The sequence below is a fragment of the Falco rusticolus genome, chromosome 6, assembly GCF_015220075.1.
Source record: "Falco rusticolus isolate bFalRus1 chromosome 6, bFalRus1.pri, whole genome shotgun sequence".
NCBI classification, from domain to species: Eukaryota; Metazoa; Chordata; class Aves; order Falconiformes; family Falconidae; genus Falco; species Falco rusticolus.
The window spans coordinates 54,068,362-54,082,726 of NC_051192.1; the positions used below are offsets into that span (position 1 = coordinate 54,068,362).

Sequence of the window (14,365 nt, forward strand, 5' to 3'; positions counted from 1 at the left end):
GAATCTGGCCTATTATAAAGATACGTATGGCCGTATGTTAGAAATTACGTCCTCTTGAAAAGGAAACCAACCCCAAACCTTACGAAATGCTATTACAATGCCCCAGAAGAGCAAACCACCACCAAATCGGCATTGGAAAGGCCAGCTTGCGCCAAGCAGAGGGCACTGTCACCCGGGCTGCACCTCGGCCCTCAGCACCACACGTGCGCACGGGAGGAGGCAGGCTGCCCCGCCGGGAGGGATGCTCCCGCAAATGGCCGGTGGCCCCCGGCGCGGCTGGGCTAGGCACCGGGTAAAGTTTGCGGCCGGGGGCCGTGACCGGCCCCGCCGCTGCCCCCCGCACCCCCGCGCCCCCTGCCCAGCCCCGCCGCTGCCCCCCGTCCGCCCCGCGGCCGCGCAGCTGTCGGCGAATGCCAGAGAAAATCTCCGGCCCCCTCGCCGCCCCAGCGGCCGGGAGCTGCGGCGCTGCCGCCCGGGGAGCCACCGGCTTCCCCCGCCGCCGGGACGCCGGGCGGCTGCCTGGCTCCGCTGCCCCCTCCCGCATCAGGGGTGCGTGCCCGAGGCGTGGGGGGCGTGGGGGCGGCCGTGCCTTCCCTCCTGCCACCCCGCCGTCTGCCCGCACCGGGGCCCCGCGCTCCGTCCTCAGCCCGCCGGCGGGGACGGCGGCTCCCTCCGGTCTGGGCGCCCCGGCTGGCACCCACCGGGTCGGGTCCGCCGGTCGGAGCCGGGCGCCCCCGCCCCTGTACCGCAGGGCTGCTCCCCTCCCCGGTCCCGTACCGTCTCCCGGAGAGATGGTCTCGATCTCGACCCCCATGGTGGCACGGGCTGGGCTCGGCTCGCTCGGCTCGGCTCGGCACGGCCCCGCTCCCCGGCGCGGCCGGACCCCCAGTGCAGGCATGCCCTCCGCGGCCGGCTGTCAGGGGCCTCCCCGGCTGCCCGTCAGCCGCCCGCAGCCAATGCGGGGCAGGGGCGGGGAGGCCGGGGAGGGGAGGGGGCCGCCCGCCCCCGCCCGGAGCGCCCGGGGGCTGCCGCGGCGAGGCCCCCCCACCCCGTGCTGTGCGGGGGGTGCTGCTGCCCTCCCCCGGGCAGGGTTGGCTTTACCGGGGGCTCCCGCCGACTCCCCGCGCGGTGGGTGCCCGGCAGAGCGCTTCCCCGGGGGTCTTGTCTCACCCCCCACACAGACCCCCGGCGTCCGACCGTGCCCGCCGCGCGGTCTGAGCGGCGGGAGGGCTTGGGGCGCCTGCGGGAGCTGGGAGTAGCGGTGCGGCGCTCCGAGCTCGCTGCCGGGCGCAGGCACGGCGGGCAGGCGGGGAGCCGCGCAGCGCGCTCCTGACACCGTGCAGGCTGCGGGACGGGGCTGCACCGAGCGCGGGGGGCAGCCACCCCCGCTTGCAACCGGCCACGCAGGCAGGAGCGTCCGCACCGGCCGGAGCCGCCTGTGTACCCGCTGCTGGAGGGGGCTGCAGCAGCGGCAGGTCTCCAGCAGGCCAGTGTGAGGTACCCCGAGTTGTCAGTGCACAACAGAATTGCTAACTTCCTGCCCTAACCCGTGTCTGAAATAAGAAAATCCATGTATGTATTGCTCTGGTGCTCCCATGATGTGAGACTAGAGATGCAAAAGCCTGTGCTAGAGCTACAACTACTTCTGACGAGTGTGCCCTAAAGAGAGGAAAAATCCTATTTCCCCATAAACCTACTGTGCTCGTGAATGTCGTAGTTCCCACTGACTCTAAAGGAATAGTTCTGTTTACAGTTCTGTGTGTTCTGGGTTAAAAAATATGAAATGGAACCTCAATGTCATCAGTTTTCCAACTGAAAGAGCTGTCTGTATCCATCTAATTCCAGCCTGCACTCTCTGACATTGCTTTTTCAGGATTTTTATCTGTTACAAACTAGATTCCATTCAGGAAAAAAGCATCTATACAAGGCAGCTGTCAGGATGACTGAACTGCAGAAACACTGTGTCGTTTTGTAACTGTGATCATGTGGCCCTTGCATCTACACCCTGAACTATAACTGACCTCCTCCTTGCTGCTTTTCACACTATTCTGATCAGACTGACTGTTCACTTGCATGATTTATTGTATGTATGTTTTATTGTGAGTCAGCCACTCCAAAATTACTGGGGCTGGCTGGATGCAGCTTCCCGAAAGGAGGCAAGTGAGGAAAAAGCATGAGTTCACACAAGTTCAGAAGCGGTACTAAGGACTGGACAGGGCTTCCTTTAGCCTGCCTTCCACCCCAGTGACTTCTATATTTGTATGTAGCATATATAGAGTAAGCAGGCACTTACTTCAGTTCATCAGAACATATCTGCAACACTGCAAAGTCTGAAAAGGGATTTTTTTCAGTGTCAATCTCAGAACGTCATTTGATTTCTGATCAGTAGAAAGATGCATTTGAGAAATAGGAAAATGGCAGGTAGGAGGTAAGTGGCACAGAGGTATTAAGAACACACGAACATTGCTGATCCCAGATGTGCCTCAGAGGCATTACAGAGCAACAAGGCAAATGCTGAGCATATAAGGGGAGTTATAAAGTGAAATTCTAGGTACACAGTGTCCTAGTAGAGCCCTTGACTTTACAAGAAAGGGCTGCTTTCATCCAGGCTCCAGGCAGATGTCTATGTCCTCTCAGACAACTGGAACTTCAGAAAGCATAACTCTGATGAATAAAAACCATTTATACTTTGCTGTGTTCCCTTTAGCCTTTACAAGTACACGCTTCGTTTTATCAGGGCTACACATCTTTCCATGATGGTGGAAGAAAAGGTGTTCCCAAGTCATGTCTAGTGACAGAAGGAGATTGGACTCAACTGCATAATAGATATAGTTCAGAAGGGACCACAGAACATCTGCTCCAAGCATCATCACAAATAACAGGCCTTAAACACAGATCCCGGCATTCTCAGGCAGACTTACAACCATAATAAAAAAGTGAAACCCACCAACAGCAAACTGCACAAGCCGCAAGGTGGGATTAGGAGGGACCAAGCATTGACCTAGGTCTAAACCTGCTCTATTTATAAGCATCCCATCCCACGGCCTCTTGCCCATGCTGGGTCCCTATATGCAGACATAGAGTTTCTTTCAGGCATAAGCTAATTAGATCCTCTACACTTGTATTCCCAAGCACATGGAAAGAAATGTGAGACCAAATTCCAAGATAGAAAAAAGGATCTGTAGAGAGTATCTTAAAATTGGCGGGTGAATATTTTTAAAAATTTTTGTCACCACAGACATTGAATAACAATCAATGTTGTTACTTTTCACCTTGTAGTACTCACCAGAGACACTGAGGTCCTCAAAGACACTGTTGTTAACAACTACACAGCATACAAAGGTCTTGGAAGAGAAGACTGAAACAAGGAATGTCCTCTATCTTCAGGAAAGCCTCTGAAATGCAAGGGAAAGCTGTTTAGGATTGGCAGAGAATTGGAGGAGAGGCAAAAAAGACAAAGGGGCTAAGAGGGAAAGTCCACGACCAAGGAAATTGCTAAAACCAAATTATCAAAGCAGACCAGGAGATTAGTGTTTTAAAGAACACTCCTTGAAAGCTATTGTACAACATCCACCTCTTTCCGCTTTGGGATCCAGCATACTTGTATCAAGAATAAAGTCCATTATTCTCAGCTTCCAAGGCTCTGTAGAGCTCACCTTTCTGAACAGCAGTTTACCACAAGACCTTCCCACAGCACGTCTTTCTATCCTGGCAACAAAACCAGCAGCCTGGAAAAGCTGGAGGGTCTCTGAACCCTTGTTCCCAAACGTTATGATGGAACCACATGACTCCAATGTCTAAGATTCCTCAGTGGTCACAAAGAGTTGATCACAGTCATTATGAGTTATTGCAGAAACCCCAAACCTCAAAGTTTAGCAGCTAAGTATCTCATTTTCTTTAGTTAAAACCCCTAAAGCCTGCACTGTTTACAAACTATTTATGCATTTCCACTTCTAGGAAGACAAACAGTTTTCCAGTTTTTAGGGTGTTTTAATTTAGTTCATAGTTCCTTTATTGTGAAATCCTATTCTTCACTGTTTTTAAAAACTATAAAGGATCTACAAATCATGTGTAATAGAATCCATATGCACACGAAGAACTCCCCTGGAAGGCCAAAGCACTAAATTGCCCATAAATGGAAAGCACAAATTCTGCAAACTTATAAATTCATGGAGGCCACAAAAAAACCCAGACAATACACATTTCCCTCACCAGCATCCATGAAGGACTCAGTATTACTTTGAAATCCAGCCACCATTCTATGAACAAATAACGAAAGCAAACTAAAAATGCATTACAAATACTGACCTTTCCACTCACTGAACCAACATGCACGGTCAAGTAGTTTTCATTCAAAAGTGTACAGGACATGCAAAACCAGCACCACACCAGAAAAGAACCAACCAAAATAAACACCAGCCTGCACAGCTCAGCAGGTCATGTCACTGCAAATGTTCCTGTGCATCAACTAGCTTTGATAAAAAAAAAAAACAACCAACAAATAAAACAACAACCAGAGTCAGGCCAGAATCAGTGACTTCCCTCAAAGCAGGTGCCCAGAGCAATTCTGAGAGCATACCTGCAGTGATGGCTCTTTGATAAATAGATCAAAACATACCAAAAATCTCAATGAAACTGTCATAAGAAGCCTGTCTCACTTCTCACCACTGCTGGTTACCACACGTCTGCAAGCACAGTTGCATCCTAACAACTGATATTAGTTCCAAATGCCCCCAAACAGAATAAAGCTTCCTCCTGAAACAATTATTCTGAATCCTCATCTTCCTCATCCACTTCTGTATCCATAGTTTCCTCTTGCAGCTGTAGCTATGAGTGCAAAACTGCAGCCAGAATTTTTCAGTAGTGCTAAAACTGACTTGAAAGCGGCCACTTCTCCCTGGCATTCTCTTCTGGCTCACTGGGCTCTTCGCAACTCAGATATTCACTTATTCTCTATCACAGCACTTACATGTGAGTCATTATGAAGGTCTTCTTCCTGATCTTCAAAGACTTGTACAGGACTAGGTAAGGTCGCCTCAGGTAAGCACAGGGAAGAGCTCCAGCTCATCAGGATACACACCAGCAGCTGTTAGAACCATGAAATTGGCAGCTTATGCTCCAGAATGGAGGCAAAAATTCTGCAACACCAGGACTTAACTAATGGAGCTCACTTCCAGAAAATATTAATGCAATTTACCACTTCCAAAAAAAAGTAGGTTTAGATTAATGTCTTCAGATGGACTCACACTCCCTCAAGCTTCTGTCTCCCTGGTACAAGAAAAGTCAGTGACATACTGGAGCAAATCCAACCAATACAATGTGGTTAGTGGCTGGAGAATGTGGGGAAGGTGACAAGAGCTGGATTTGTTCAGCCTGAAGAAGACAAAGCTAAAGAAGGACCTCAGTTGCTATCTACAACTACCTAATGGGTGGTGGAGAGGATGGTGCCGCACTTTTCTCAGAAATGCCCAACAAAAGGACAAGAAGTAATAGACACAAGTCACAGCAAGGGAAATTCTGACTAAATATAGGGGAAAAAGTCTTCACAAGATAAGCTATCAAACAAAGCTCTGAGGAATATGATCAAACTTTGAAATCAGCCCTGTTTCAAGCAAGCAACTGGACCATATGGCCTTCAAAGATCCCTTCTCCTAAATTGCTTTATAAGTCTGTAATATTTTTCCTACAGAATGAAGAAGAGAAGGAAATAAAGAAGTGGTAGCGAGGTTAACCACAGTCCTGAAATAGAATGCATGACCCTAAATCACTTTGGTTCTATTTGCAATGCATCATGCTCCAAAGTGGCTAATAGATCTACTGGGCACTTCACAACAGTATGTGTAAAAACTAGCTAGCATCTCAGATGCAATATAAATATAAAATTGCAGCATCCATCCAGGCTAATTAACACGCATGCATATTGCTGTGCTGATACTGCTTCACTGCCTACCATTTTGAAGCCAGCTTGCTGAATTGAAGATATGCTCTGAGTTGCTCTGTGCCTCAGAATTTAATTTATATAATGAGAATGATCATTCTGCCTTGTCTATTTAGATTGCAAACAATTCAGGGGCAGAGGTCCTCTTTTATTATACATGAATGTAACACCTTGGGGTCCAGAGCCTGAACTCAGGGTCATGCAGTGTGGTCTCACAAATAACATTTCCAATAATAACAATATCATAAGCAGACAGCCCAAGAGGATTAGATTTTCTCTTCCATCCAATCTTTCATAGCAAAAAATGGATTAAAAAATGTAAGTAGATCTATCTTTCAAACTGAACAGAACAGTACTGGAATCACATCTATAAACAGTTAACTAATTATTCCAGCTCTGTCATTTCCTTGCCAATGAAGTTATAGAAGGAAGACAGTGACTTTGAGAAACTTTGTATTTACAGTGCAGCACATTTACTGCTTTCTCCAATAAAACTCTTTTCTCTGTAGTTGCGGTATTTATTCTGCTTGGTGAAGAAATGTCACTGGCAAGACATATTGGAAGCAGTTCAAACAACAGGAGAAAACCAAACAAACCGCAAATATTAGCTACAAGCTTCTGATTAGTCTTTCGATGATTTTGGAAAATGTAACTGTGGAAAAGAAATTAACTGGCATTCTCAATCCTCCAGATAAATGAATCAAGGGAGCTGGGTAATGGATTCAGAAAATTAAGGCCATATTTGTTTTCCTTCATTCTGCATGTGCAATTATAACACTATTTAATGAGTTTCTAGAACCTCCGGACCAAAATGATCTGAAGTTACAACTGAAAGAAAGATCAGCATGCAGAGAGGCAGGTTGCACACATACTAGGATGGCTACAAGTAGGACAGCACAGAAAGATTGTAAAAAGTTTGGGGGTTTTTTGCATGATACTCCAGCAACAGCTTTAACTCTAATTAAAGTGAGTGTCAACAGATTGACGACAGCCACTGAAAATTTCAGGCTTTTTACATTCATCTCTAAGACAAACACAAACACTAATCCTTCCTGTGTTCAGCTCCTCGTGAGGGTTGATCCAGCATTTGGCCTTCAGGTCTCCTACAGCAAGGCAAGGCTGCATCAGCTGTTCTAGTTTTTGCACCTATGGAGTCAAGGTGGCTGAATCCTGGAGAACTATTTAGGCTTAAACTGACCCTCAAATGGAAAAAAACCCAGCTAATCCTTCCTAGTGAAGTAGGACAGTATTTTTATCTTTTTTTCTTCTAAATTAAGGCCTTATCTGAGACAAAACAGAAGGCCAAAACCATTGCAGCCTTTCAGTGAGAACGCAGACACCACAGGACCTTCAATACAATTCTACCTCACAAATTAACTTAATTTGTTATGTATTAAGATCATCACCCACTAGCTCTGTTTCAGCCTACACAGAAAGCTATAGGTGAACCACTTAAAAAAAGCAGGTGGATAGCAGCACAATGTTACCACCACCTAACTTTTATTATCAGGTTTGTGTTACAACATATTCAGCAATAATTTGTTTATATCATGAGGGGAGACGTAGGGAGACCCTGTCAGGTTTAACAAAAATAACATTTCTATGGAAGACCAAGTAAAAAGTGATTTGTTACGAGAGTTTCCAAATACAGCTGGGAGGCAGCTCTCTTCAGATACTTCTGACATTGTCCCATAATCATCCCTAAAGTAGAACAGCTCTACCAGTGAACAGCAACAGCAAAACTATTCTTGCAGTCCGGCCATCAGAATTGTTATCATCATACACACCCATACATCAAGCAAAATTTGATTCAGAGAGAGACCTCACGATCTTTCTTAATCAATATTCTCAACCGTGGTTTAATTGCTTGAATAGATACTAGAATCCATGTGATTCAGAAGCAACTAATTTTGATATACCTTATGAAATTTGCTGTCTAGTGCACTTCCCAAAATAAATGTTGCTCAGAGTTTGACCCTGTCTACACTGTCAACCAACCAGTTTCAATACAGGGTTACGACCAGCTCACACTGTTCCAAGCTCCTTTACAATAATAAACTATTTTCCCAGTGCAAATGAAGTTTAAGTGACCTTTAAAAATTGTCAAGATGGGATAAATATATATCTGCTAAAACCTGACTATCCTTTTTTCTTCTTCAAGTCACAGTGGGCTTTCAAACAAGAGCGATCTAACTGAGCATGCACGCTACAGTAAAGAGCGTTTAGCCATGTGAGAAGTACCTAAGTTATCTGTTATGCTTGGTACAAATGATAAAAATCTCACTTCAAAAATACAAATTTACCTCATCATATAAAAAAGAAGGTACTAATAAGACATGTCTTCGAAAACAAATACATTTAATGCCTATGAAAGAGAAAGACTGGCATAATTTGGAAGCTGAATGTTGACTTACAGATGGAAAGACCTATTAGATCATTCATTCCCTCTCTTTGCCAAGACAGGAATGTTTCATCAAGAACATTTCATACTCTTCTGCCGAGTCTAATTTTCATAACATAACTACTGGAGTTTCTATCATTTTCCTTAAGATTCTATTCCACATAAACCCAACTCAAGCTCAGGAAATAATCCTTCTTCAAAACACCACTGAAAACTTGATTGCTTTATAAAGAAAGTACAGGAGACTGGCGTATACATATGGGAATATTAAGTCACAAAACAGTTGTTTGAGACAGAGAGGGCATTCAGTGGTGGGAAGGATGTGGGTAGGAAGCATGTAAGTCTAGAAAGGTCTATCAGTGGGCTGATCATTGATAAATCTGCTGGTTATAACAGACATACATGTAATGACTATGCAATCAATCCTTGGCATTCATCTATCCATAACTACGTCCTATCCGAGTACTTCAGTTAGACTCATAAAGCAAGAGTCATTTATCTATTTTAGGCACTTTAGGATGGAATGAATCATGCCCTAAAAGTATCTATTTCTCACCACTGACTTTTAAGTGAATCAGTAAGCAGGGTCTGACTTAGACAACTATGGTGTATAAGCCTAGAGATACGTTGGAGAACGGAGGCTCAACTCTGTTGCCCAGTGGGAGCTTGGGTACAGCTTTCACGTAGGCAGACATATGTATATACCTCAACAGACAAATGTTAATTTGTGAGATGAATCCCACCCCTACAATTAAACAAGAAATTCGCCTTATTCTCTGTCACCATGTTTGCATAACCACTTTGTATATGCTTTCCTTCCTAATTCCTCAACTATTTTGCGTCCACATTGTGAAAGCCAGAAAAAAACATTGAGCCCAACAGTCTTGCTGGGAGCAAGAATGAAGTAGCCTTCTGAAAAGATTTGGTTCTCTTCTTCCCACCCCAATGAACCACAAGAGTCTCTCTCTAAACCACAAAAGGGAAGGTTTCAGAGATTAACTCTGCCAGCTCTACTCCCCCAAACTTGCTGGACTGCTATGTTAGAATTGCACGGTATTTGCCTTTCTATTACAGAAGAGAGAGAGGTCCATGAACCACAAACATCAAGAGGACTGTTGACAACACTTCTGCAAGACTGATGGATAGCTCAGGCTGCAACAATATGATGGAGCATTTCTGGTGGCTTCCCTGAGATCCAGGGGGATTTCAGAGAATTGAAGGTCACATGTCAGAGGACACTCTGCAGTCAGTCATATACTTAACTAACTTTGGAAAGTTGCCCTCTGGCAGTATATCACAGAGTGTGGAAGCAAGTTCACAGAATATGTGAACTTCTACAAGAAGCTGCAGAACTTTTGTCTGTACTCTGGCAGTGTCTCCGCCATCATATGTGTCCCCATACTAGATACCTCTAATTAGCAGGTGACAGATCAAGCTAGCCTGTTACATGTGGCCCAGGCAATTACTGCAGAAAGGTAAGACTATGGCACTGCAAGTATAAAAGAAATAGTCTTAGAAAAAAGCTGTGACTTTCCTGCCTGAAGTCTCCTTAGTTTGACTATAGCCTGCACAGAAAAAAAAAAGGGCCTTACCTTTACATAATAATTTGCATATTTTTTTTTAATTAACCAAACTTCTTAACAGTTTTCTTAAATATATTTCTGAAAAAAATACAGTCTTCCCTTCGATATTTCCCACTTTGCATGACATACACCTAAAAACATGCTAGCTAGCGCATTAAATCCCATTCTGAGAGCAGTAACAGCACACAGGCATATCACTGTCAAAAGAATGCTGATTTACATAGTGTGATCAGTAGATCAGCTCTGACAGATTACATATTTTGTATCTTTATTAACTGTGCATCATTTTACATTCTGTTCCAGTTAGCTTGTGACAAATAACTATTTTTTAAAATCAGATCTCAAGGCAAAGAAATGTCAATGTGGAAAAATAAATACATTGCTCAAGCTTCTTGAAAGTACTGAACTAAATGACACATCAACTTAAATTGGTGAAATCATGGTGAGTAGCTTTAAATAGAAATATTTTTGAAGTAAAAATACCACAAAGCATTCAACATTTTATAAAGCTGAGTTAAATTAGTATTAGAAAAATTATTACTCTTACATTTTTATTACATATTGAGCTGGATCTGTCTTCCTCTGAAGTCATCAGGAATATTAACATCAATTTAATTAACTTGAAGCAAGATTTAGCCTGGAAAAAGTTATTTTACCATGAATAAAGGAGAAAATGAAGTCTGAATCTCAGCTTTTCCAGCAAGACACTGAACTCAGATTCAGAGATATTTAGGTACCGATCTCCCACTAGACAAGAAACAGGCTGGTAAATATATTTAAGAAGCTGGAGATCATTAACTCTGATCCATACTGAACACAAGATGTATTCACCATATCCCAAGACAGGTGAAAAGTATGTATAGCAATGTGGGGAAACAGCAATGTAAAATCAGTATTATAATAAAGAGTAGCTCAGCCTCTGCAATGATGTGGGCTGGACTAATTTTCTAACATTCATTATGGACCATGGAAACTTATGGCCACTAACTAATAGTTATGTATAGCTTGGTCAGTGGTATTCAGTTTTTGACTTTGTATGCTATTTCTAACCACCATCTCCTCCAAAGAAACAGAGACTGGCCAGCTGGAATTTGCAGGACAGAGCCAGACAAGGTGCCACCAGCTGAAAAATCTTGTTTAAACCACAGGTGACATTCTGATCTGAGTTATACCAAAGTTAATCAGAGGCACAGAGATGCTAATAGGATCAGAATCTAGCTCACTATCAGTGCAAAGGCTGGTTGCTCACTGGAGTGTCTCAGATTACTAACAGATTACTTTCTTGGGTCTCAACGGAAAACTGTAGTATTGCCAGGACAGTTTTCAATTACCGGCCTTTATTCTGAGTGTGTGCTATATTGATCTGTGCATGCCAGGGTGACACTTCCCCCCCCCCTACCCCCCCCCCCCCTGAAAAATATGCTAATTGAATGAGGGGAGCTTATTTTTTCCACTCTGTTTTTATCCTGTTTTTAAAAAATGAGGCTGTGGCAAACAGAATTTCATTGTCTCTTTCATTCACCTTGTGCCTGCATTTGGAATTTGCTTTGATCCCAAGTATAACTTGTTTAAAAACTGTTTCCCATTGTATATTTTACATATATTCCACTATTTACATATTTTTTTTAAAGATAAACTCTGAAAGGTAATCTTATTTCAAATTAGGTTTGTCATATACGGTGTTTATGGAGGTACTATGTGAGGATCCTGTTCTCACAGAATTTTCTTACCCACATTATTGTCTCCCACTGAAAAAAACCCACAGAACAAGCCATGGGAGGAAACCTCCCCTGTGATCTTCAAATGTTATCCCAAATGGAGCCTGAGGTTCAAACTCAATTGCTACAAAATAGGCCTTGTGGTGTATCCAAACCCTGCAGATTTCAAGGAACACTGAACCTTAAAGATTTTTTAAAAGGCCACAGCAAACTCGTTAAAGGTTTTGTGTCTCCCCATGAGGCTTATTTCTCAGTGGGCCTCATCCCACATTCACTGAAATTGTATTACAAACATTACTTGTAGTCAGAGATCTCTGAACCTCCTTTGCTTGCCTTATCTGCTAAGCACCTTTATTGATTGGCTTCATATTTTCAAAAAAAATCTGCCACAGAATGTAAAGATGTTGTGTGATAGGACACAAAAGGTGAATTATTCTGGTGAACTAAAGGTGCTATAGTTTTTTGGGGAAAAATCTTAACACTGGACAAAGCAATAATCAGCTGTGAATACATCATGCCTCACTGCCTCACCACCTCACTACTATGCCAGTGGAACTTTGTGGATGTTGTCATTTTTATAGTTAAGTATCTTAGATATCTAGATTAACTAGAAATAAACATAAGTACATCAGAAGAAGTCATATTTCCTAATGCTTTCAGAGCTAGATGAAAACCCCACTGTCGCTCTGCTAGAAAATATTTTTCAAGACCTCAGCGCTTGTGAGATGTCCTTAATTCCAAAATTGAGGATGGTTCTGTTACTGGCAAATCTCATAGATTCAGCCTTGTATCACTCTCTGATAATGTCACAGACACTGCTGAAGAACAGATGCATGCTACGAGAGATGATGAAATGAAAAAAAATAGCAAGGAAAGTCCAATCTTCCCCACGAGTAGTTCATGATCTCAAGATGTCTGCATAGCAGGCAGAACACGCATTATCCTTAGTGAAACATCTGAGCATTTCAGTCTTACTGAGGCAGAAGTTTCTGCATCCAAAACACATTTTAGGTTGCTAGAATCCAGCTGCAACATAGTTTTGTTACAATATTTAAAGCACTATTCAGAATGTAGATGAGATGGCTGTGCTATAGAATAGCTTTATCAGTTTCAGTAAAATACATCCAGAAGACAGCAAAGCAGCAAAGCACTAATATTTTAAAACAAAACAAAAATATCTTATACAGACTCTCCAAATTTGTGGAGCTGTTGGGATTGTATTTTAATGTAGTCTATTCATTATAACTACTATGAGTAAAAAGCTACCACTAATATATGACATAATAATCCTGCTACCACTTTGAGGAAGTACAGAATAGTCAGAGCTTCTAGTGAACCAGTGATGGCAGTGTGTCATCTTAAGCATGGCCTGGGCATCTGTGTCAGCAATGGGTAAGGTAAAATCATTAAAAAATGTGGTTTCACTGCAAGCACAGACATGGACCAAAAATTCAGGAGTCTTGCATAAAAAGGAATCTTCCAACCTGCATATTTAACTTTTTAGTTTTTACCTATTCCAGTCATCACTGTTGGCTTGTCATTGAATATAAAAAAGTCTTCATTTTGAATGTAATCTTCATGAAATAATGCACAACAAACCAAGTTAGCTGTGAATGAGAATATAATATGATTACTTCACATAAATTTGGGAGTTCTTTAGTGGTATTCACCCTCCTCAGTAAACATATCTGGAAAAAAGGATACTAAAAAAATTCTTACAACAGAGGTCCAACTGCCTTCAACAAGACATCTGTTTTTCCCAGGTAGTACTATAAAAATATATATTTAGTATAAGTCAGCCAAAGTTGCAGAATGTGTACAGTTAAATCTTACATCTTTAACCACAGTGATTATATTGATAGTTTGTAAACCTCTGCCCAGGTCTAATTTATGAACTTTTTTTTTTTTTTAATGTAAATAGCAAAAGACACAACTTACATCAAAGCAGAAAGGAGATGCTGGCAAAACAGGAACTACAAAAAGATGCTGAAGATGGCATTCAGTATACCTGTAAATAAGCTTTTAATGCCATCTTAGACAGTCTAGGGTCTATTTAGGGATCATCTCTGTTGCCAGCTGCCACTCCAGAATAGCACTACTCTTCTCTAAGTCCTATGCTGTATATGCCAGCCCAGTGTGGCTGTCTTAGATATCCTAGGCTGTTGAAAACAGTAATGGTTGTACTCTGACAATTTATGTTCAGCGATATGCAAGCTCTGTCCAAGCCCAGAGAAGGATGCGCTGAGGAGGGAAGAAAGGAACCACCTGAGGCAGGCCACCTGAACCAGCTCTGGTCCTGAAACAATACAGTTGAACCAAACTGGTGTATCCTCATAGGGCCTTACAGTGGTGCATGAGTTTACTCGTTGGGTCTTTGTCAACTCAAGGTCTTTGCATGATGTTATATTACATATTGCAGAAACTGAAGAGTTTAAGGAAAAAGGAAAAATTTGGCTTCCTTTTTGCATTTTGGCTATATAATGAGGGAACAGTCCTCAGATACAGGTGGCTGGAAAGACCAAGAAAGAAATCAGTATATATTGTAGCTAGGAAATCTGTCCCATACAATGAACACTAATCAGCTGTCTTTCCTTCTAGACTATTTTCTTTTTTTTTAAAATCTCACCTTCCTTCATTCTCTTGTAACTACTAACAGAACAGAGTATGGTTTCCCTTTTCTGCTTTCCATTCATATTCACCTAGGATCTTGTATCTTTCAAAGATG

The 14,365-nt window shown here is 42.9% G+C and overlaps 1 protein-coding gene across 2 annotated transcripts in view; it reads right to left on the reverse strand.

Moving 5' to 3' along the window:
* Positions 1-13,601, reverse strand: part of FKBP1B (FKBP prolyl isomerase 1B) — a 65,612-nt gene extending 52,011 nt beyond the window's left edge. The window contains exon 1 of one of the 2 annotated variants that reach the window (XM_037391514.1): positions 13,579-13,601. Coding sequence is in view for 1 of the 2 variants with exons in the window: in XM_037391513.1 (XP_037247410.1) it covers positions 778-898 (121 nt within the window). In the remaining variant the exon portion in view is untranslated. Of the gene's footprint in view, positions 1-777; positions 1,052-13,578 lie in introns of those variants that run through there. The other variant, XM_037391513.1, reaches the window with a different exon arrangement.
* Between the last annotated feature and the right edge of the window lie 764 nt (positions 13,602-14,365).